Raw genomic sequence first — 25,333 nt, 5'->3', positions numbered from 1 at the left:
CAACGCAAAATCTTCTTGAATGTCTAAGCACACAGCGTTTTATAATGTAGAGAGGGGTGTTTAAGAGCCTGAGCAAACACCTCCAATTAAGGGTGATAAGAAAACAAACTTAAAAGATTTGTGTTTCAACACACTTTACAAAAGATAGAGCTGGTAAGGTTTGGAGGATGGAGGAAAAACAGCACCAGTTTCATTCTGATCTTCTAGACTGGAGTGGGACGGATTGATTTTCAGCTGTTAGGGAAATCAAAGAGGCCCACACACATTTAGAAAAACAGGATGAAAAAACTAAAACAAACACAAAAATTATTTCACATCAGGCGAACCTGGCAACTTTCGGCTGAGGATTTATGAGAGCTGCGAGCCGTTTCATCCTGTAAATGTTTCTATATTTGATCTGAGGGAGAGAAGGAAAAAAAAACATGTTCTCTCTGATCGCTCCAGGCTCAGATTACACCTCGAGAGAGAGAGACGTGAAAATGCTTCTCCTATGGAAACCCGTCCACTTCAACTGTGAGACGTCATTAAGTGCAGATGTGTTGTGCTCCACTCCATCTTTTGCTATTCATGACGCCTCAATTCCAAAGACGGTTGTTTGTTTTGCATTTCTCTTCTTCTTTTTTTTCTCTCCAAACAAGGCAGAGTTTAAAAATACATCTACATGACAGGCTCGGGGAACAGGTGCAGTCATATCAGGTAGCGTTTGAAGATGGTGTGTGGGTGAAAGCACCATGTGACATGTTTGAACAGCGGGGATCATACGATGCTGTTGCAGAAAGATGTCTTCCGTGTGTACATCTATATTCTGTAGAAAGACTCCGTGAAGCAGGAAAAGTTTGGTCTCCCGCTCACGGAATATTAATGCAACTTATCTTACAACCTCTGTGCGGTGCAATTAGGAAGATGTTTTTTTTGGCCCGAGTGCATGTGTGTGAATATATGAGGCTGTGTGTGGTCAAGTTAATCCCACCCAAATCACTGCCTGCGCTATGTATCTGATGTCTAGTATTATAAAGTGAGCTCCAGTCTTTAGGCAAATATATCTTGCGAGGAACGTGGATGAGATGAAAAGCTGGGACGGTGACATATTACACGAGGAGGGGTTTTTATATAACGGACATCAAAACATAAACAATTGTAAACTTGAGAAAATATCAAATGATCTAAATATCCGCTCAGCATGGAAACAACAACAACATGATATGTTACAGAAATGCCATAATGTGAGACTAGCTGTTAGCTGGGTTATTGTACTTTACATCAAGGACCTAGTCTCTGTTAAAGCAGCATTCATGTTACAACTGATGCCGACATTAAATACAAAGTCTTGTGTCACTACTCTACTGAAAAACTCCAAACAAAGAACAAAACGCTGAATCAAAGTTAAAAGCGATATTGTCGTTTTTAATTTTTTTTTTGTTTGATTTCTCATTTGAACTGGCACTTCCAACATGAAAGGACAATAAATTCACATTTTGGCTATCTAGAAACGCTTTTGTTTGTTCCTGGCAATCCTAATAAAATCAGAACTGAAGCCAGATTAAACCTTGGTAGTTATCTCGTGGCCAGCTGATATTATTTGGTCTCCATTAGGACTGTTAACAACGTCAAAAGCAGGAAGCTATATAGCAGTTGACTGATGGGTCAAGAGGTAAAAACAGGTGCCTGCTGAAGTCAACAATCAGCTCAGATTAAAAGCTTGTGTCTTTGAAAGGACAAGAAAGAAGAGCATTAATAGAGATCATCTTTTAAAAAAGAAAACGTTTCTATAAGCAAAAAGACAAAAATATAAGACAAGTGTGGTAACATAGTCAAGTAAAAAGGCCCCGAACCAGCAATCCCATGTGCCTGAGGGATGCTCAGATAAAAACTTTCTCGACTATCATGAAACCATTTTCCCTGTATAGCAAAGACCTGCTGCGCTAACCACACCAGGCCGCTCTCTATACCATAAATCCTTCAGTAAATCAACAGATAATACAATCACTGCAGGGCAAACAGAACCGCATTAGAGGAACTGTCTGCATTAAGTTAGTCTATCTAAATTCAACAGATATGGATGGAACAAAAAATAAAGATACGCTCTTAACCAGTGGCAAAAAGCAGATATCTTGCAGAGGCCCTGAGGTACATTGGGGGGCAGGGAGCAGAATTTCCATGTTAAGAAAGAGAAGAAGACAAAAATGTCACTTAAAATTAATGGCACTTTTTTACATTTGGAGTGAGATCTCCTGAAATGATTTGAAGTTGCAGACTTGACCAGCCAGTGTCCGGAGTCCTTAAGTGGTCATTAAAAAGGTCACAATGGAAAAACATTACACGCAGAGGGTTCCTTGTTCTTGTTTCCCGGTCGGTCAGCCAACCACACGAGCCCGAAAGCAACAAGTGGAGATAAGCACGCTTAAAACAGGGTGTTTGTAGGAGGAGATGTTCAACTCCTCGCTGAGTGGAGACTGGCTCATTGACAATGTAATGCTTCATCTAAATAAAAAAAAGGGACCTGCTGTCCCTTTTGCTTTGTTGTCTCTTATTTTCGTCCATGGCTTCCAATCTCCTGGCTGACAGGAGTCCGAGTGCAACTGCGCCCCAGATAAATATGTTGTCCAACGACAAAATGAGAGGAAATAGGGTGTGGGGGGGGAATCTAACTGAAGTAGGCAGGATGATCCTCGGTATATTTGGGTTAAAATCCCAGCTGAGTGGTAAACAAAGTGTTGACTGTTTGGTTTGTGTGGGGATTTTCTTTCTCCCAGTTCAAGTGTCACTGATCATCAGGCAGGTAAACTTTATTTATTCTGTCTGTGTAAGTGTTTTTAGTTTGTACGTGTGTTCTGCTTAACTCAGTGACAATGTGGACTGAGTTGAACATTCTCGGCTCTCCGTCCTCAAGCGGACAGGGCTGTTTGTGTGCTATGTGTTGACCTTGTCGGTCCCGAGGGGTCGGGGCTCCCTTGCTTCACTTCCTCTCCTGTCACCAGTTGGCTTTGACGGCTTTGACGTCACTCACCAGGTTTTGAGCGAGGCAGATGCCAAAAATCTGAAGAAGAGGAAGCCACGAGGACATTAGAGTTTTAGTGAGAGAAAAAATACATAACATAGCAGACAACTCGAATTCAGACGTTATCAGTTGTCAACACTAGATGGCAGTGATGATGCAAGATGAGAACCCAGGCATTGTATGAATTACATGTAAATACCTCATTTCAAATGCACCGGGATGATAAATGTTTGCACTCACAAAAGTCTACCAACACATGCTTCTTACCTGTAAAAGTGCAATACCGACAAAGATTCCAGCAACAATAATCAGGTTGTCCTGAAGCCATCTTTCAAACTGTCCCACACAGCCCTTGGTATAGATGTATTTCTGCCGGTCCAGCTCCTTTTTAATAACAAAAACACATTAAAAGATATATTTAAAATCAAGACAGATTTTTTGTTGACATTAAAATGAACAGTTCACAGAGCAGACATTGCCCCCTTTTTTATAAAGTAAACAGCATACCAACTGTGCCCTATGACTAACGTTGAACAAGACAAACAAAACACAGAGAACATTTTGCCCACTGACTCCTTCACCAGTGAGGAGGACACGAGGAGTGAGTGATAACTGAGTCACTCTGAGATTACAACGTGTCAGTGTCTGGACTTCGTGGAAGATATCAAGGCAGTGTGCTCAGCTTTTTTAGAGGATCCTGTCAGGACTGAGCCAACAGGCAGAAGCTGTTTCCTGTTACCAGACGGATGGCTGTTTGTGCTGTCAGATTCAGCCAATGATGTATGTGGTGTGTTCAGACGGGACAAAAAAAAAAAAAAAAAAAAAAGGTGTAATTTGGAGCGGCAACAACACTAACGTTGGTGGGGGAGGGAGGTGAACCTGAGTATGTACAACGCTTTCTTTGTTGCACTTCAAGATGAGTCAAGCAGTCAGAGCCTTTGTTCTCTTGTGTAACTTGAAAGCTAGCTTTTAACCAATAGGGTGCAAAGGAAGCCCTTTTTAAGCCAATAAAACACTATGTTGTTCAGGCTCTGGACTTCCCTTTGAAGCTCTCTCAGCCCTGTGTCTCGGTTGTGCTGCTGTCCTCCCCACGTCTGCTGCCCGTCCTCTTTCCCAGCCTGCTCTCCACTAACGAGCTGCACAGGAAACTTGCGTACGCCACTGGTAATTTCAGCAAAAAAATGTCAAACAGCCAGGGCATCAGCAACAGAGCACGGAGGGGAAAATGAATTCATACCAACTCAGTGGCAGGTGGCTCACTGTATTGCAGTGTGCCTAGCAACAGCGATCGTTCTGACTGCAGTGCAGTGAGTGGTAACCACCACACCCACACACAGAGGAGAAGGGAACGGACTGGCATAACCCAGCGAGTCGCCAATTACAGAGTGTAGTAAGGCTTCTCTCGAGGCTATAACTGGAGTCTAATTACCCCTGTTAGACGAACAATCTGTTATTAAGGCAAGAAGAGCGCAGAAGAGCCTGTGTGCCATTTAACCCTTTGGATCTCATATCTTCACGTGTCAGCCAACAGTTTCACGGCACATTTTGCGCCTTGAAAATGTTAATTACAAATGTTATGAAAATCTAATGAACACTCTCAAGTTATTTTATTCTATCTCAATCAATAATCCATTTCTAACAGGGACTGAGAGCAGCAATCAAGGTGAATAACAATAGATTACCACTCCAACCTCTAACAACAGCTTAGATTGTTTAAATCAAACTGGTCTGTGGCCTGTCAATCAACACGCCCTCAGGAGTAATTCAACTCTGAAGCTTTTGTCAGTTCAGCCAGAAAGCTGACACTGACTGTTAATCATGCCCCACTCCTGCCTCTGATTCTAATGTGAATGTGAATGGGTTCTGCTATAACTGAATACGACTTTAAAATAAGATTTAGGCTCATTTGAAACATATCATGACATGTAATATGGATTTTTCAGACGGCAATGTCTTTAAAAAAAGAGAGAGAGAGAGAGAATAACTGGAGAGTGGAGTAAAACACAGACGATTCTATAGGGATGTGCAGAGATCAACAGAAGTGGTGTCTGAGGATACGAACCCCTTGAAGTCGAACATCATAGCCGCACTGCGTGTTGATGACATCCTCCTGCAAGAGCAACACAAACATGTCAGAACCTCTTGGTTTCAGCTTCTCGTCTGCGTGTCAGAGGTGCTGAATGAATTCTGACAGATTCCGGGGAAAAACAAATACGTAAGCTTACATGCGTTCTTTGTCTATTAATATCGAGCCAAAGGCTTTCTAGTGAAATGAGACCTGCCGGTTTCAAGTCAGTCTGGAGAAAGTCCCACGGAGAGGGGGCAGCAAAACTAAACACTCGTTTTCTGAGCTCGGTGCGGACCCGAGGAGAAGAGATTAAAAACATCACAGGAACGCAAGGCATAGTGGCTCCTGGTTCTTTGAAGGTGTATGAACATAACTACGAAGGAAGTAAACCAAGAAGAGCTTCACAAATAACACTCCATATACTCAGTGTATATAGCGGTGCACCGTCGAGGATGGCCAATCTGATTTGGATCTACAACCAGTAACAAATCTCAAGGCAGTGACACACCGTTTCCAATGATGTAAACATTTAGCAGAGGCAAATCTCCATAATCCAACGAAGGAATCAAGGTTGATGAAACATAACGTGTCCTCGCTCTTAGGGAAAAGCAGGATTTATTTCTATAATAAAATCCTAACTAAGTTTAGAGGCCAATTTCGCAATATGTGCTCTAAAAGACAGCTCACAATCAATAAGAAAACCCAAGTGCTTCTACTTTGACAAGTTCCATTTGATTTCCTTGGGAAGTTCAAATCAAATCAAATCAAATGGAACATTAGCTGGTACTTCACTGAAATGAGAAAACAACACGAGACCAATGAATTCCTTCAGACGAGACTGGACGACGTTGAACGCCGACTAAAAAAAACTCAAACGCTTGTGCTACACATGTCAAACAATACAATAGATGACGGTGATGGTAACAAAAAAATAGGTCCTAAAATCGAACCTTGGGGTACCCCATTTGAGATCTCTAAAAAGGAAGCGGTGGATCCAGCCATTTGCACGCATTGTGTTCTATTTTACAGACAGTAGCCAAACCAGGAAACCGCTTGATTTGATATGCCAATTTGATGCAGGATCTTGATCAATAATCTGTGATTTGTTGTACCAAACACCTTACAGTTCAATAAATAGAGCTACCCAAAATGTTTAACAATCTATCCCTTTAATAATGTATTTTAAAACCTTGCAAACAGCTGTAACAGTTGTTTCTTAAAACCCAACAGATATTTAGATGAGATTTTTAGTGTCCAAAAATCCTACAATTCTTGCCAGAATGTAAAGTTTTGAAATTGTTCACATTTGATGGTTCTCCCCCTTTTCAACGGGGAAAGAACAAAAGCAAATTTACAGATTTTGGGGATTTATTTACTGGACTCAAGTTAAAAATATTTGAAAGAGTCTAAGCGACGACATCAGAAGCCAATCTGAGGAAAACTGGCTCAAGTTAATCAGAACCTGCTGATTTTCTCGAGTCCACTTTCTTTAATGCTCTCTGTACCTCAGTGGTAGTCACTGGTCTGAATTGAAAATGATGATCAAGTGCCAGAGAAGCATTTTCATCAGTCTGATTTCAACCAGTCAAATAAAACGCCAGCTGAGATCAAATGTGTGTTGTAGCAATTCAACATGGCTGATTTGTCAGTCAGGATGCAGAATCTCTGACGATGTGTACTGGCACATCACTGCTCGACACATGACCAAGAGAATTTTAGGACATTTTAAAATGTCTTTGGGTCATTCACATCTTTTGGTGTTTTTAGAAGAGAAAATAACACGTTATTGCTGGACATAGAGTGTGAATATACAACACTTTATTTTCTATTTCTAGAACTTTCTAAATCCATGTTCTTTGTTTAAAATGCAGTAACATTTGAAATAGTGATTTGTCTTTGTACTTGATTAAGGAATTAGCTCTGTATATGTAAGAATTCTCCTGTATTCAAATCATTGAATCACTTACTGCAGGGTCTTTGACACAGCAGGAGAAGGGGACTCCACAGCGCTCCCTGCTGGGATTCAGCTCAGTGCAGTTGAAGTAGATGTTCAGGTTCCAGTCGTCGGGCCCATGAGCTCCACAGCACAACCACTGAGGCAGCAGCACCAAGAGGGAGACATTAAACAGCCAGCTCTGCTTAAGTGACAGATTTATTTCCTCTGATCTGGTCTTGAATCAGCCCTTTAGAGCCTGACTCAGGTCAGCACGGGTGGGCAGCTTACTTTGTCGGGTAGCGGTGACAAATAGCGAGACACAAATGGCAAGACAACAGTGGATGTAATCGCCTTTACAGTACATCATGGCAGAGCCCGGTGTTTACACACGGGAGCTAATTATCTAAACTGCTTCATTCATTAAATTGGATAATCATTTGAGGGGAATACAATCACATTAATCAAGAGATTTACTACACAATGGCAGAGGCTGACTCATTCTCCTGTCTGCCCAGAGCTGAGCAGATTTAAGATCCCTATTCAAAGTCATATCAAAAAAAAAAATCAAAAGAAAAGGAGTGACTGTTTCTGGCTATAAAAAACAGGGGTGTTGGATTTATTTTAACTGATAGTGTTCTAATACTTGGAGTCATTAAGCGTGGACTCACATATTCTTGGGCAAAGTCAATGAGATTCTGTAAGTCGATGTCATCACGGTAGGCCTTGACGTTGTTGTTGATGAAAAAGTTGAGCTGGTCTTTGATCCAGTCTTTGAAGACGAAGGCGAGGATCCCCGTCGTCAGCTCCAAGAAGAAGATCAAACCCAGGAACACAGAAAACTGGGAAGCATATGATGCACACAAACACACAAATAGGAGACAATACATCTGTTACTTCAGAGAATTCTGTTTGAATCTTTCTTGTTTGATTTTTTTAGGAAGGAATCAGTCCCTTTGAGGGTCAGGCTGTTAGGCCTACGCTGGTATGCTGAGTGAAAGTGCGGCAACAAAAGCCGCAGTCCCAGGGGTGCCGTTATATCTTCCCTTTACAGTAAATGCAGGAGAAGAAGGGCTAATGATAAATGCACAACAGCCACATTAGCTCCTCACTCTGACGCCTGACTTATTGCTGCTAATGGACATCGGCTGGAGTTAATAGCTACTCAGAATCACAGCCAGCAACAAGGCAAGTTTCTCTCCATCAGTCACATGTTCTTATCAATAAAGCTGAACACACACAAACCTCCCAAAAAGTGTTGGGCTTTGGAGTAAGTTAAAGCGAGGAAAAGAGCGGTTTGATCGCTTATGATGAGGCACAGATCAGGGATTCTGATCATGGCGTGATGTAACAAGGCCATGTTCACATAACATACAATATTGGTACCATGCATTTTTCCATAGCATCTGGCACGAATGAGTCACTGCGATACTTGCAGCTCTCACAGCCTCGGCTCTGGTGTGAACTGCAGATCTAAGTGGGGCGTGAAGTGGTTGAAGTGGTGCCTGTGCTCTGACTTACAAATTTAAGCAGGAAGGTGTTCTCTCTGAGCGCTCCGATACAGCCAGCGAAGCCGAGGACGAACATGACCCCTCCGACAACAATAAAGAGCCATACTGGGTCAAAGCCTCCCAGGTCTGTGATGGATGACAGATTGGACAGCACACCCTGAGGGAGAGGAAGACAGACAAAAGAGAGGGGTTAAATTATAATACTTCAAAAAAAAAAAAAAAAAAATCAAATCCTCACTGTCTCTCCTGCAAGCTCCCAGTGACATCATAATAACCTTGACAAGAACTCAAAAGACAGACTTTGACTAATACCACAGCTAAGAGTCCAGCTGGGGCAGCTCTGTCCAGGCATACAAAGACAATACTGTTATTTTATTTGAATAGTCTAATATAATCAGTTTGTAGCGTTCTTCCTTTTATGTACCTTCACAACAGGCTACATTGATCAGAGGAGGCACAGCTCCGAGCCTTCTGAAAACATTCCCGAACAGACATCTGCCCTTCCTTTTTGCATATCCTGCCCTCACAGCCCCGGGGCCACAGTGCATCCAACATATTTTCCTGACAGTCTTTCTTCTGCATCATGCCTCACGCTTACAAATTTCCCCGAGCGCACATTACGGCTCAATGTGAAAAAACAGCGGATCTAGTGGAGTACGTGTTCATATCAAAAGGATAGAACATAACAGGCATGTGGAGTCGAAAGCACGTTCTGGTTCATGCACCATTTCTCATTAAGTTTTTTTTTTCATGTTTCTCAGCATCTTGAGTGGGGTTCCCACACGAGCTGATTTGTGTAAATATGGGCGTTCTGCTCTCAGACCTGACAGGCTGTTTGATCGTCACGTTCAGTGCACATGTCAAACACTTGCAGCTAAAGCCCAGGAATCTGGGATCTCACCCTACTTAAGTTAAGCTCCCACTGTGCTGAGCTGAAGGACTTCCATAGGACAGAGTTATAACTGCACGCTTCGTTCTTTTTTTTTTTTTTTTTTTTATGGTGCAGAATAAAATACCTTCATTTGAATTTAAGCACAAGGCCCTGAGACAATAAACAAGTCTGGCAGAACACAGCTGGCAGGAAATTAATCATCTTAGTCACTGAGACCAAAACTCACTAATATGCCTTTCCAGGCCCCACTATTCATCATGGAGCCTAATCCCTTTAAATTATTCACGCTGTTCCACTGAGGTACTCCAATGCAGGCCTATTTGCACAGAGTTCAGGACCAAGACGTTACTAATCAGTACATGTTTCCATGGCGGAGCAGCGTTTGTTAAACTGACTGCTACAACTTCTCGGTAATTAATGAACAAATTGACTGCATTCTCAATTGGTTGGAGTTTAAAGATGGCCGCTGTACGAGCGGTTGAGAGCAGCACCTGGGTCTTTGTCGCTAGTACACTGGAAGATAAACAGTAGCCAGTTTGCACGCACATTTGAGGCATTTATTCAGTGACAGCGATGAGGCAAATGAGATGTGGTCTTGCAGCTCTGTATTTGTTTGTGAGCCCATTTTAAGCCTCTGTTCACTTTGTTCAACCACTAGAAAAAAAACAACAACATATTGGCTCAGCATGACTTCGACAGTCACACCTCTTAGCTAAAGCTGCCTCAACATAATTCCTTTTCTGGGACTTGTTTACCAAGACCATTACCAAGCAATATGCCTTTAAGTGCCACAGAGCATTTCATGATGCGCTCATTTTCTCAGAAGCTTCGTTTTCATCTCCGGTCTGTCCCGTGAATTACACTAGCGGCTCATTCCTGCCAGAATATGGAGAAGAATCTTAACTATGCTGCACCGCTGTGTGTTTGTGGGCATGTGTTTATACTTACCTTCTCCGCCCATGCCCACAGGCCTATGCCCAAGAATGCTGCTCCGAGTAGCTGTAACACAAAGCACACAGAGGAGACTTCACTGTAAGACTGAAAGTAAGAGGTAAGTGATCCAGCAATACAACAGTAGATCAAGATAAAACATCCATTAAAAGTTAGAAAAGGAGACGTTCTCAAACAGACTTAAAGGATATCAAGAGGGAAAAACTCCTATCTTGGAAACTTGGGTACGGTTTGATCACATTTGATTTATAACAGTGTCTCCATGACAACATGTAACAACCACCAAACAACTGTCCTTTATTCAGACTGTTAATGATGTTAACCTTTGATTGCTACATGTTTTCTGACACACCGTTTTCTTTACAACCCAACTCGTATCAAACGCGTGAGGAAGCGCACGGCCAAATAACACGAGTATTAAAACCTGTAGCCAGTAAAAAGGGACATTATGGAGACAACATCATGAAGCACTGATCAAATGTGCTTTTACAGCCTGCAAGCTACACCGGAGTCTTTGAACTTCCTCTGGACGGTTAAATGAATTCAACTGCAGGTTACTACAGGTGAGAGTCATTGCACCGGGCTGCTTAAGAGGTTGGACTGAGGATCAGATATCCTCCGAATTAAGGGAAATCCCTCCAGTATTAGCCTCAAGCCCCATGAAGCTGGTGCACAGTTCAAAACAAACAGGAAAAAAAAGAAGAAGCTTTGGGCGATTCATTCGAATGGCAAAGATACTTAACCACCTCATCAAAACTAAAACATAAAAAGCAACAATGAACTATCGGGATTATCTGAAGCAGACGGTTTGAACTTACACCTCACCATGGAGCGATGTTTGACTCAAATAATGATGCTCAGCTAACACAAAAAGAGCTTGTGCAGAGATTTAAGCTGCTAATGAACTTCACTCAATCTCTTTAAAATGGGTGGGAGTCTGAAATCTAATAGTTCCAACGAAATGGGGGTAAACTGCGTTGTTGGGAAGCCGATTAAATCTGGAGAAACAGGTAAACTGATGGCAATCCGTCAGCCTGCTTAACAAGCCCAACAATGTGACAGTATGCCAAACAACAATCTGCTGTGTGTGTGTGTGAGTGTGTGTGTGTGTGTGTGTGGGGGGGGGGGGGGTGCCAGAGATACGCGGAGTGGTTGTGGTGCAGTGTGCAGCGGCTTCAGCTGGGAAAGTGACACGCGGGAAGAGTCACGCTATGCATCCAGGCAGAGATCAGGTAAAAGAGATTAGACTGACACAGTGGTTAACCATTTATCCCTTGACTCTGAACAACTCACCTGGATGAAAGACAAAAAAACATGTTAGAAAACAACTCTCACTTTAGTGAGGGGAACTAATCACACATATCTGTCAAAAGTTGAATTTTTCACAGTGGCTCACTGTGTATTTTGGATGATTATCAAATTCAAGCTTTTCATAATGGTTCATAATACACTTGCATTGTAAAGCAAACCTGTCATCTTTTTAAAACTAAATGCAAAACCCAGTAAAAGTTTTCATATCAGAAATCTTATTCTATGTCCACAGAAAGTGCCGGCATTGTGTTTGACAGAAGTTCAGTTTGTAGTGGTAACACAGCGTTTGGCTTCATTATTTCATGATGTTTGGACGTCACAGCATGAAGGGTCCTATACTTGTGGCACAGCACCTGCATGTGTTCGATAACAGGGTGGGACTTTTTTGTCTCAAATCAGAGCCACGGAGACAGTCCACAAAGGAGTGACCTTGAGAAAACCCTGAAGGCCAAACTGCACCTGCATCTTTTCCATACAGGACAAACACAGCCAAAAAAAAAAGTGATGTTGCATTAAAGCAGCCCTTTAGACTTTAATATTCCCCAGAGGTTATCAGATGGACGAGGCCCCTATGTGCAGCAAAGTGGTCTGAATTCTAAAAACGAGACGCCAAGTAATCACTCAACATGACTGCTGTGTGGGCGGAATAATAATGTCTGTTTCCAACATTACTCAGATATTAAAGGCTCAGGAAATAAGGAGAATCTGCCGCGTCAATATGGATTGGGGGGGGGGGGTTATTTTTAAAAGTAGCAGGCCCAATAAGAACGACTAACCCTAATATGAAGACGAGCCATCAAGTCCTCCAAACAGAAGCAGACCTGTTAGCTGCTGTACTGCTCATGTGTGAGAATTAAACCAACACTTAGAATAAACAATCAATTTTGATCATCTGTTCATAGAGTCAATCACGGGACACTCCAGTAAGGCCTCTTTTCACCGTTTCTTTTCCTGTTTCGTCTTCTGTCAACACTCCAATATTCTAGGTAGCGAGAAGAAAAAAAACAAAACACGACTTCATTTGGCGCTTCAAAAATAAAAACACCGACCAGACACTGAGCCAGAAAAGTATGTCTGTTACCTTTTCTTGTTATTTTCGGTCAAAAGTACTTCAGTGCGTGTCAGCTTGCATTTCCCACTGTCACAGCTTGAGGCGACCTCGAAGGCAGCATTAAAAGTGAGACAGCTTTGAGGCATCCATGCCTGATAGCCTGTCATTTTGATTTACTATTTCTTCCGGCATTTCCGAATCTCTTTCTCTGTCAGGCTATACTTCCATCAACTTTGTTTTTGGAAGAAAATAATAGATTTGACCCCTTTACAGAAAGCACACGACCTGATCCAGACATCACAACCAAAATGTAGCTTACATTTGAGCAACATACTTGATTGTGAAGTTAATTTGTTTGTCACTGTGTTTAATAGAAAAGCGTTTCAGTGTTTCTGAGCAAATAAAAAGCCCCAATGTAGATTAAGGTTTAACTGGCATATGTAAAACAGGTATGTGCACTATAACCTGTTAGGAGGACTGAAGGCTGCTCACATTAGCCATGCTAGGCAGACTGCATGGAGGTTCACTTCCCTTTGGTCTGGAAAGCTTTCTCACCTCCAGCAAGCCCAACTCATGTGTACAAACGAAGGACACCACAGGTCTTTTCCAACTCGTAAACCTGATTTGAACTCCTTACGTCCGGCGTGGTCCGCACACGGGCCCCTGCGACTGTTTGAGTCGTTCCACACTGAATGCGGTCAGAGTGGACCCCTTCGGTAGTTTCTCTCATTTCTTTGAACCCCTCCACTTTTTTAGAGCGCTGAATCTCGGGAGGTGCACAGCTGGGCGCTCAGACTCTTCGCCGACCCTCCTCGCGCCGGCCCTGATAGCGCAATATGGTCGCGCTGACCGCACGGAGTCTGCAAGAATTCTAAATCAGGTTTAAGTCAGCGAAACACAAACACATCTAATGTGTCTATCTTTGTATCAAGCTCACATTGACTTCTTTTTATATTAATTTGACCACAGTGTCATTTGGGAAGCAATAGTCAAATCTAGATAAGTCCCTGGCCAGGAAACACACGAGCGAGTAGCACGTTCTTTTTTTTATCCGTAGAAGTAGCTACCCACTTTAGTCAAAGCTTACACAGAGGACTGCATAAATCTTTGTGTCCCTCAACAATTAAGCAATAACAACAAGCTAAATTCCCCAAGGGGATTAATACAGTACTTCATTTTAAACACAATACTGTGTGTCTTTGTTTGTACTTGTTTACTCTATACCTCAATGCTTTTGTTTGTTTGGAGGCGAGATGTTTTAAAAGCCCCTCAAGATTTGCTTCTTTTAAAAATCTCACCTGCTCGAGTCATTTATTTTCCTTTCTTCTCTAAATTCTGATCACTCCATTTAATCCCTATGCTTTTATGGCTCTACTTCTGTCTCGGTTTTATCACAGAGTGAAGCAACTAAACTTGGAGTTAGATGTCCCTGTATGTGTTCATTATTCAAATCAAGCACTCCAGGAGCTGCTGAAGATGTGTGTCCCTTGGGTGTGTGTTTGGGGGAGGGAGGGGGGGTTCCTCTACATGTGGACAGACAGATTATCAACACTTGAGGAGATGCCTCCCTAAGCCAGCTGATCCCATTAACCTCGACTAACTAGCAGACAAACCAGGCTCCATGCTGCCTGCTCTCTCTCACACACACACACACACACACACACACACACACACACACACACAGGGTATAGACTTACTGGAGTGTGATGGCTGCCCTTTCAATGACTCCCTGAAAAGCAGAATTTCTAATAAGCTTGATGATGTGATATCAGCAGCGTGGCCAACAGCTCCTCTGATACCACATCAAGGAAATACGTCGCCGCAGTTTGCATTCACACTTCTCTACCCTTGTTACTGAAAAATCAATATTCATTTGGCTGAATAACTGCAAACAGCATGTAACTACAGCAACATTCAGGGCTGAAATGTGTCAGGCTGAATTGGACTTTGAACACTTGAGCCTGAGCGTATAATCCAGAGATGTTTAAATCCTGTTCAGAGACATTTTCCAGAAGCCAGATACGAATCAAGATAAAGTGCAGAGCCCAAACTCACACAGACTATCAGAACAACAAATCAGATAATTGAGAAAAGTAAAGTTGCTCTGTGAGTGGACTCTGCCTTCTCTGTTCACATTTGATTTTATCTGAGCGAAACAGCAAATAGAAGTGAAGGCATTTATATTTGCCCTCAGAGAGAAGACAGCCAAATAGGTGTTATTCCACACTGGGTCACAGAGCACAGAGTGTCAAAAATCAAAGTTCTTGTTTTGTCTGCTCAATGAGTCAGAAAAAATACTAAATAAGTCTGACCAGAAAAAAAAAAAAAAAAAAAGTCTCTAAATTCAGATAAACAAAATTTTCTACAGATGGTGTTTTCTGCCGACAAGATTGTTTTTGCAAGAAAAACGCAGACGTTTAAACATGTTGACTAATTGGTTTAACACTTATTTTTCACCTGCAGGTATAAATCTACAATGCTTTCATCCAATCCACTTAGAGACACTTCTAAGTATGTGGACACATGAATCCTTTAATACCTTTAAAGTGGGACTTGAGTGACGGGTCACCAAATAGCTGCATTTATACACCTCATGTTTCACAGCCATCTACCTGGCATGTCTTCACCCCACGTGTGCATTCGGTTGCCAAATGTGAGCATACACTCTGAGCTGGCTAATAATACACTGCCTGAATCCAACCAACTCAGCAACTGGGTTACAGCTTAACAAGCTCTTAATTACAGCATGCAGGCCGGGCCTCCAAACATTTCAGCAGCTCAGGCAGAAAAGATGATTAATGAAGTGCCTGTGATGAATTGAGTGTGTTGTACGGTCGATGGGAAGGTGTGTTGCTGTTAAGTGAGACTACCTGGGTGTCGACTGTTAAGTTTGTGCACTGGATGAGTTCACGAAGAAGAAGAAGAAGAAGAAGAAGAAGAAGACACTCGGTTTACAGCAGCATTGTGTTTACAATATTTCGGGTCCTACAAGCATTCTGTCTCAATTTAGACAGCATAACAAGCCTGACAAGACCACTGCAGGAAAGACAAATGAGCTGATTTGCGGAGAATAAACCTCATCTCTCTTTATTTCGCCAATGCACCAGTGTGTCTGTCAAATGCGGTTTTGGAGCGCACAGACAAGAGGAAAACATCTTCTTGTGATTATTAACGGAAACAACCGGCGAGCTGGAACTTGCCCTGCAGTTTCACAAAGAGCCTAGACACAGGACTGTTGGCTTGGCCTGATGGCAAAACAGTCTGAAAGAGCCCAATATGAGTCAGACAAATCACTATTGCCCTATGACTCAGTATTTCCTCGATGATTGCTCAGTCAAATTGAATTAAAAAGCACTTTTTATTTGAGGGGCCTGTTGAAAAATGTAGTTGTGCAGTTGTCTTTAAAGAAAATCATCCTGCTTTTGGGCGTGTTTTTTTATCCATATCATCTCAGTTTGACGAAAATAAAACAAGCTGAACAATACAATACATTCTGAAGGGGAGGGTTGAGGAAAGAAGAGGCTGTGACTTAAAGAGGAGGAATCGAGCCAGTTGCATGTGGAGGCCATGTGCCGTCAGCTCAAACATAGGAAGAGAGGAAAATACTGAATCACACCCATTCCCCCCCCCCCTCCGGTCTTTGTTATCACCGGCCCTCTTTGTGCGTTTTTGGGTGTGCGAGTGAGAGAAACAATGGTTTCCTGCAGAGACTGAGCACCATAGTAGTGGAGGGAGTGAAAAGGCTGCTCTGAAAAGAGGAGGTCTGGGTGGTATTCAGGCCTATGTGGCCTTTTCCTTCCAATAGTGTGTGGGAAGACCCTCTGGGGCCACAGACACGCCATTCCTTCACCCAAAGACATTATATTATCCCAGCCGCACAGAGGCGACGCAGAAGGGGAAGAAGGGAGGGGCGAAGCAGACTGAACAGAGGCACTTTTCAGACTGTGGAGGGATAAAGATTGATGGAGAGAGCAGGGCTGTTGTAAAGGAGATGTGGGCTCAATTGCCACTGGTCAAACAATACAGATGAGACTGCCATTTCTCAAACATAACATTCTAATCTTTACTGCCAAGTCAGAGCAGTGAGAGGAGATCTTCCTCTCCCAGTTTCTCATACAATCGTAAATGACAAGCAATAAGTATCAAGTGAGGGTATCTGAAGAATAATACGCTTTGTACAAGCACAATAAATGAAATATAAGACAAATATTTACAAACACACAAACGGTGCTGTGTTGAACAGTGTAGATATTGCACAGTGTATATGTCTGAGGCTGAAAAAGATAATGTCATCCATCTCTGTATCAGCACACCTATATGAGCAAAGTTGATCGGTTTACAGACAGATTTCACTGTTAGTTATTGTAAACATAACATGGCCACACTTTTTCCAGTTTTTGGGGTTAGATAGAGTGAATCCAGGTTTAAATAGTCCAAGAAATGTACATTTCTGACTCTCAAAGGGAGGAGATGATTTTACCAGTGAAGGTTTAAAGATACTGTGATATACTCGCCATTATAAAAAAAAGGTAATTCATTCAAAGGAACTGCTGCACCTGTAAATCATACAATTACAAAATGACTATAAAATAAGAGTAAGTAATGATAACACATGTCATTGTCTTCTTTTCTAAATGTAAACACCTCCAATCACCTCTTAGTTTACTGACTTCGTATGGGACAGTAGAGCAGCTAAGGTAGGTCAATATGTTAAAAAAGAAAAGAAAAGAAAAAGAAAAAAAACTACAACAAAAAAATGTAAACAGCAGCAGCATGTAAAGACTATTTACCACATTTATAGTGGACTCAATTGACCTGACTGAAAGCTACCAAAGAACAACAGTACAATGCTAACTTTACCCTAAATAACACCACTTTGAAGGGAGCATCTTCACGGTTGTTTCACTCACTAAAAACAAATTTACTCACCCAGAATAAAATGTTAATCCCAAATAAGAAGTACTTGAGGCAGCAGCTGACTTTGGCCCCATTAAAACGGTGTTTTCTGCCCATTTTCCTACACGGCAGTTAGTGGTGGCTAACCGAGCAGCTAGCTGGACAACAAACGTTACGACCGTTGTTACGAACAGATAGAACTTCCTGCTCCAATAACCGACAACACGACTCGATGATATTAATCTTTACAGCCAAATCAAACCGGGAGAGGATCCGAGACCGGCGCAGTGTTTATCATCAATATCGTCCTCCGCCGTGTCTCTGACATAAACGAAACTTAAGTAAGCAGATTTAAAGTGATTTACTCCCCAATGTTAAGCAATAGTTTTTCAATCGGGACAGGAAAAGCTGACGTTGCCAAGCAACAGGCAATAAAAAAAACGTAAATATTAAATAATAATAATACGTATAATGTTGAAGTAAAATGTTGAAGATGTGATTTTAAAGAGTAGCCTTCATTTATTTATTTTATTTATTTATTTTTCTTTATTCAAACATTACGAACTAACTTTCTCTGAGACGGTACAGTAAAGAGGTCGTCTGTCAAAACACGCATTAAATCAACATGAGTGGATAAAACTACTGATAAACACTTTTCTGGATAACTTATTAAATAACAGTTTAATTTCTCCTTAATCGAAACATTATACCTTAACTTGTAGTTTAAACGAGACTCAAATTAGCATCACTGGGTCATTTCCTTTTCTCGCACATTAAAATGCAGCCGAACAAAGATTTGACTCACTTACCCAGAATAAAATGTTAAATCCAAATAAGAAGTATTTGACGCAGCAGCTGACTTCTGCTCCTTTTAAATGATGGTGTTTTCTACTCATAGCGGTGGCTAACTGGAGGGCTAGCAAAGTAACAATTCTTACTACGGATTGTACTTCAAAAGATGAGCCAAATCTGCAGTTCTTGGACTACTGGCGCCGATACTTGTCGGCTCCATCAGCCACACAACGCCGAGTTTACTCGCCGGACAGCATTAAGTAAATCAAACATATGAGGCTAATTTTCTTCTCCCTCTAAGCATTAGCATGCTAGGCCAGCTAGCTTGCCAGCTTCTATGGCTAGCATTAGCAGCTAACAACAACAAATCCAGGCGCAGACATTCATCTGCAGTGCAGTCGATATTCAAGTCTCCTGGTGTTGTTGTTGTTTTTAAATCGCGCAGCGGGGAAGAGAGATAAAGCTGCTGGCCTTTCAGCTACCTAAGCATCCCCTCGGTTGTGTTTGTTACGTCATCGTCCCTTGAAATCTTCACCCTTGTTGTTTCTGTGCAGTAAAACAACAAGTCTCTGCTGTCAAACGAGCTAAAGCTCTCCTTTCACCCTGTTCACCTCAACAGCGTCCTCTCGTGTCTCAGGAAAGGTTATATATTCTCACCTAGAACAGACAGCAATGAACAGCAGTATCTTTTTAACAATTCATTGTACTTTAGGTTTTGAAATACAAATCTGCTAACACAATAAAGCATGACTACATCTTATAACAGTTGCAGAAAGAAACTATTGTAAAGCTGATGACTTTTTGTCACCAACTGACTATGTGACAGAGACGTCGCCTTTTCCCCCTCAGAAATGCAGCTGTGTCAAATGAGTTTAGATCCTGGGATATATGAAGTATGTGAGTATCCATGAGAGTCAAGTCAAGTGTATTATAAAGCAAAATAAACAACTCGTAATGACCCAATCCTGTAAAACTACTACAAATGTAAGTATGATTATTACTTACTTTGGGAGAGTTTTGAATTGTTGCACTTTTTTTATTTTCTTATCAAAAAGTAAAACCAATGTCAGTTCAATTGAACAAGTATTTATAGCAAGAATAACACACAGTCATCATGAAGAGAATCCTTTATTGATAATAAGAGTAAGAAATTCAGAGTATTAATAAACATTCTGTTTTTCCTGCTATGACAGATTCAATCTGCTTTGATAAATTGTCTTCAGGACTGACTTGTGTATTTACTTTGAAGCAGGGATACCGATGTGAAATTTGATCTTTCATTTACAGATTTTTGATGATGGCTCTATTACTCGCAGAATATATTGCACCGCTTTGATCTTGTGTTCATAATTATTCAGGCAATCACAGATATAATTAAAAAATATGTAAAATGTTTATTTCAGAAATCAGTTTTATAAAAAACAAGTTACAACAGTGTTCCTCCATTTGAACTACAGATGGCAGTCTATGAACCTGTGATAAATGGGGCTTTACTTTTCTCTGTCCCCTCTGGGGTTGCTGTTGGGGACATGTACGTTTCCAAACTATTGCCACAAATGTTTTATTTGTTTCACTGACGGTGAAATAAGTCATGAAAAATGGCATTGATTCAGTGCTTAATTTGCCATTACATGTCAGCATATACAAAAGTAATCAGTAGTAAAAGGGACAGATGTGTGGGGGGACTGCATACTTATAAATAATACATGTAAATATTGTTTTCATAATTAGATGAGTAATTTCAAATACCTGTTTGTTTGCATCTCTCTAAAAGCAGTAGGCAGTTCATAACGTCTCAATGTATAATAACTTATTAACATAATTCAGTTTGTTGAATTGCTCTAGGAAGTTCAGGAAGGACAGGATGAAATGAGACCTTATGCGGTACTACTGTGTTGGATTACTGAAGTCATACATTTTTCATTTGTCATCCATATAGAAGAAAGTGTATTCATTAAATAGCCAATGATTGAACAGTATGAATGTGAGAAAACATGTTTAGTGCATGAATTGATGTAAATGTAATGGCATAACTTTGGTGGTTGGTGGTTGGTGCTTTAAAATGGGACAATACGTGTTCCTACCTTAAAATAAACCATAAACCATTTTCATTTCATGATGTTAATAAATTGAAAAACAAAAGCGACAACAATATTTAAATTGCTGTTCATCACTTTTTATTCTGCATTAACTTTCAGGCAACTTACAGTTATCAAATCAAAGAAAAAAAATTGATGTATGGAGTCGTGCAAGGACAAGAAGAAATCTGTGAGCAAAACTGAAAGGTGATGATTATTTTCTGTGTTTGAGGAAGTCAGCAGGGTTTAGTTCTTCAATACGTGACCCAGGTTGAAACCAATCCATGACAGTGATATAGGCTTAAATCCTGCTGAAGGAGCCAGGTCCCCATGTAGCAGGTGTCCCTGTCACTCAACAGACACACAGAGTAAATATTTAGAAATGTGCTGAGGCTTTTGGCCGACATGCCCAGGAGAGAAGGAATGGTGCCTTGCACACTTGTTAGTGAAAGGTTATTGTGGTTTGCAGGCAGCAGATGGTAATAGCAGTTATCCCATATCATGTCAACAAGCTGTATTGTGCAGGAATGTCCTTCTACTTCTAATGTTTAAAGATTAATGTTCAAGCAATGCAAACTAAGCAAATGAAACAGAATGAATAAAAGTGCAAATCAAGTATAAACAAACTTTAAAAGTTAAACAGAATGTACATTACATTTGCATGTATTTAAAATACAATCCATTCCTCAGCTCCTTTTTTCCTCACAAACAGTAAGATTAATATTTCCCAACATTCAACATTCTTTAAATCCCTTTCAACCTCATACCAACCATAACCCTCTCCACTTGTTTTGACATGACACTCATTTGCTTTTAAACTCATCCAAACAGGCACTTTGTACATAAGTAGAGGCACAAAATACCTTTACATGTTCCTCATATTACCAATATAAAAAAGAACAGCCATGTGCGGTCCAAATAAAGCAAACAAAATGTAGGCATACAAACCTAATCTCCAATGTGGATGTTACAATCAGTAAGCCATTGCATTTACATCTAAACCTCTCACATTTGTTAACCAGAAACTGCATGTCATCAATTTGTAAATCCTTGTAAAAACATTTTTTTTTCTTTCTACTGAAACAGTGTTAGATTGAACATGAATGCCCCATCAAACCACTTATAATCTTTTCAGACACAGGCTTCCCTTTCTGCTCATTCTCTGTCAATCTGTCTGTAAAGCAAACATTCATTTGAGCAATTGCAGTCAATAAAGCAACATATTTACACTTAATTTCGATTATTGCACTGCAATTATTTTTTTTTGGCATTGGTCGAAATAGAAAACATGTGGTGACAGTGCACAGTGTTTGATATTAAGAATAGCATGTATCCCACTGTTATGTTGCAGTGTGATCTAAATACCTGTAAACTTTATTGCAATATTTGATCCTTTACTGTTATAATGAATGAGAAGTTCATGAGCTAAGTATATACAAATCGTATGTCATACATTTCATGTCCCTTCTATGCCTTACAATTTTAAGTATCCTCTTACTAACTAGCATAGAAACATAAAATAAAAGGACAATTCATTTACCGTACTCTGAAAGTAAGGAAATGTCAACATTCATTTAACTAAAATTAAAATATCTTTGGTTATTTTGATTCTTTGCACTTTTTGGTAACCATGCAGACAAGCCATGGTAACTGTGTCTTGTAAAAAGTTTGTTCTTGTCAGTCTCTATTCTAAATGTAAGTGATATACAGTATAATGAACTAATACTACCTCATTAAAACCTTTGCCATTGTCCATGGTTGATATCAAAAGTTACAGAAAGGTAACTTGTCCAATATTAGTCTTGAAAAATGCCACAAGAAATGCTTTCACTAGTTGATCTAATGCCAAAAAGGTCTATAAGGTTGAAAGAATGATTTTACAAACAGCCTGTAGCATCCTCACAGGTCAGTGGAGACGGTGTTTCTCTTCATCCTCAGGCTCCCGCCCCAGCCCCTGGGACAGGTGTTGTATGAGTGGAAGCCAGGTGATCGGAGGCCCGAGTCTTCAGACTCAACAGAGGCATCAGAGTCAGTGAGAGAGCGAGTATTGTACAGCCTCACGGGAGAGCAGATCCTCTGTGTTGGGGTGGCAGGAGGGCTGGTGAAGGCCGGGGACTGGGCCCCCAATGGTCGTGATTGAAAGGGGCTGATAGGCGGTTTGTGACAGTCGTAGCCATGGTGGGAATTTCCCAAAGGTGAGATTGGAAGGCTTTGACCGCTCAGTGCTCCAGGGGAAGGACTGTTTTTACGTTTGGCTGCATTGATAATGTTCTTTGCCAGGAGACGATGATTGGCTTTAGAGTCTAGGTTATTGACAATTGGGGACATGCAGCGATTGTCTTTGGGTGTAGAAACAGAAGATGTGTACTGAGGCCTGGTGGCAGAGAAAGATAAACTTGTTTGCGAGAGTGCTGGAGACTGGGAACGAGAACCCCAAGGAGGAGAGACAGGAGATGTGGCAAAAGATGTTTGGGGAGGTCTGGATGTGGTAGTATTGCCTACCATTGGGGACTGGCATCTGGATCCCCAAGGAGAACTAGTGGTACTAGTTTGGGAAGGTCTGTTTCCAGTGGTAGAAGACTGGGTATTTTGGTTAACCATAGGGGACTGACATCTTGATCCCCAAGGAGGAGAGCATGGGGATGTGGCTGTGGAAAATTGTGGGGCTCTGGATGTGGGAACTGAAACAGTGGAAGACTGGGCATACTGGTTAACCATTGGGGACTGACATCTTGAACCCCAGGGGGGAGAAACAGGAGAAGTAGTTTTAGAAGTTTGGGTTGGTCTGAAACCAGGAATGGTTGAGTTGTTGGAGGACTGGTTGTTCTGGCTAAGCATTGGGGACTGACATCTTGAGCCCCAAGGAGGAGAGTGTGAGGAGGTGACTGTAGATGTATGGGGGGCGTTAACAGCTGAAAGTTGGATGTTTTGACTGGCTATAGGAGATTGGCATCTTGAGCCCCTAGGAGAGAAAAAAGGGGAAGTAACTGAACGACTGGAGATGGTGGTGGATGGTTGACTGGTTTGGAGGCCAGGAGGACAGGTTGTAGTGGCAGGGCCTTCATGGCTGCTGAACCGTCTGGTAAGGCTTGGCGTGTAGGTTGGTTTTGGAGTCTCAGCAGGAGTTTCAGCTGGGGAGTCATGTGGCATCTGTGGGACAATTACAAATGTGCTTTTAGACTCTTGTTACAATAAATGCAGAAATAAACACAACAGCTTTCATATAAATAAAACTGCTTTTGTCAAATTCTAAGGGTTTAATTTGACAATGAGACATTTACTTTCTGAAACGTACAAAAGGAAAACATTTGTTTCAAACTTGACAGTTCATTGTCTTATTCAGTAGGCCAGAAAAATATTATACTAAAAGAGTAATTTTGTCAAAATATTTGTAACATTGATACGTTACAATACAGTATTTGAACCATATTTAGTCATATTTGGACCCAAAGCTTGTGCAAGAGAGAGAGAGAGAGAGAGAGAGAGAGAGAGAGAGAGAGAGAGAGAGAGAGAGAGAGAGAGAGAGAGAGAGAGAGAGAGAGAGAGAGAGAGAGAGAGAGAGAGAGAGAGAGAGAGAGAGAAGCAGTGTTTTATTCACAGGTCAACAAATACTTCCTTTACTCAGGTACTTCATGGCTTCTCCGATGCAGAAGTTACGATGTCTCATACAAACAGAAAGAGAGAAGCGAAGCTAATACTCTTTACATTGTTCAAATATATTGGTAATGTGTCAGTAGTGTTTGTTGCCGTGTTGATATGGGTTTTGGTTTTATTTGATATTTATGAGCAGTAAATTGAAGTTAACAATTCCGAATATGTTGACAACCCTATAAAAGGAGCCTGTTCTGACAAAACTGTAGTTATGTGTTCAATCTGAGTCCCAGTGGCATTCAGGTCACCTCAGTGTGCTTTTTAATAAGCCTGAACACTGACACACATACCGTGTGCCTGATCTTCAGTGTCTCTCTCAGGTTACTGTCATCTGGCCTCCTGAGCTGGTTAACCTTTACGGGCAGATGAGGTTACTTGACTGAAGCAATGATAGCATTCCGTCTACTGCAACTAATATAGAGCTAATTGTCCACACATAATAATATGATAACTGTCTTGTATGTTAAAAACTATTCATAGAAGTAAGGGTCATTAAGATTTATGTAGCTGGTAACAATTCAAAAGTTCATAGCATCTGTTAAAGAAGCAAGGCTCAGGGCAAGGATGCTGCATGTCTTTGTTCTGTCAAGACCTACAGGACCAAGGGTCAGATGTTCACACAAACACACAGAACTCAACTCCTGACTTAAGTGTTACATATCTTCAAATTGGAAGCTGGACTGATTAATTCTCGGCTTTAACAGTTTCATGTTGTTTTCAAAGTAGATTTGTCTTCTGTTGCAATTATTTGCGTACTTTATGTGCCATTTTTACTGTTCAAGTGTTTGCAGGAAAAGTAGGGAAGTGAAATAACCATTTTTTTTAAGTAAAATTAATGGTTGTAAGAAGCTAGAGAATTCAGGAAAACTCAGGAAAAGAGAAAAACAAGAAGGCCTCAGCAGAGAGTTAACAAAGCTTTAATCAGAGAAAGAAAGATTCACTTAAACACAAGAAGTCAGTCATAACAGACAGAAAAATAGCAGAGTAGAACAGAAAAGAAACAGCCTAAAACAGGTGTGCAGGCTGACACAACAGTGAGTGAAATACTTTGAAAATACACCTCTAAAAATATTGCTTTAAATCATGAAACCAATATATATATGAGGCCCATGAGGCAAATTAGTATGCAGACTGCAGATTTGAAACATCAAAGTATCCAAGTACACTCCATATAGTTTAGTAGAAAAGGCTGGAAAGCAGA

General features: G+C 41.1%; 2 protein-coding genes across 7 annotated transcripts in view; both read right to left on the bottom strand.

Annotated features, from left to right (window-relative positions):
• The window catches only part of tspan17 (tetraspanin 17), a 20,853-nt gene extending 1,825 nt beyond the window's left edge, over positions 1-19,028 (bottom strand). Inside the window, exons 1-8 of one of the 3 annotated variants that reach the window (XM_079351643.1) lie at positions 18,421-19,028; positions 10,351-10,401; positions 8,521-8,667; positions 7,671-7,841; positions 7,034-7,159; positions 5,061-5,108; positions 3,266-3,382; positions 2,923-3,037 (exon numbers count right to left, since the gene is read on the bottom strand). In XM_079351643.1, the coding sequence (XP_079207769.1) occupies positions 2,972-3,037; positions 3,266-3,382; positions 5,061-5,108; positions 7,034-7,159; positions 7,671-7,841; positions 8,521-8,667; positions 10,351-10,401; positions 18,421-18,507 (813 nt within the window). In that variant the 5' untranslated portion in view covers positions 18,508-19,028 and the 3' untranslated portion in view covers positions 2,923-2,971. Of the gene's footprint in view, positions 1-1,377; positions 3,038-3,265; positions 3,383-5,060; positions 5,109-7,033; positions 7,160-7,670; positions 7,842-8,520; positions 8,668-10,350; positions 10,402-17,644; positions 18,041-18,420 lie in introns of those variants that run through there. The other 2 variants (XM_079351642.1, XM_079351644.1) reach the window with 2 other exon arrangements.
• Positions 19,029-20,563: 1,535 nt separating this feature from the next.
• Positions 20,564-25,333, bottom strand: part of synpo (synaptopodin) — a 38,706-nt gene continuing 33,936 nt past the window's right edge. For all 4 annotated transcript variants that reach the window (XM_079351538.1, XM_079351537.1, XM_079351539.1 and 1 more), the window contains exon 4: positions 20,564-23,631. In XM_079351538.1, coding sequence (XP_079207664.1) covers positions 22,381-23,631 — 1,251 coding nt within the window. In that variant the 3' untranslated portion in view covers positions 20,564-22,380. The remainder of the gene's footprint in view (positions 23,632-25,333) is intronic.

This window comes from Symphodus melops, assembly GCF_947650265.1.
Source record: "Symphodus melops genome assembly, chromosome: 9".
NCBI classification, from domain to species: domain Eukaryota; kingdom Metazoa; phylum Chordata; class Actinopteri; order Labriformes; family Labridae; genus Symphodus; species Symphodus melops.
This window is presented reverse-complemented; position numbering and strand designations above follow the sequence as displayed.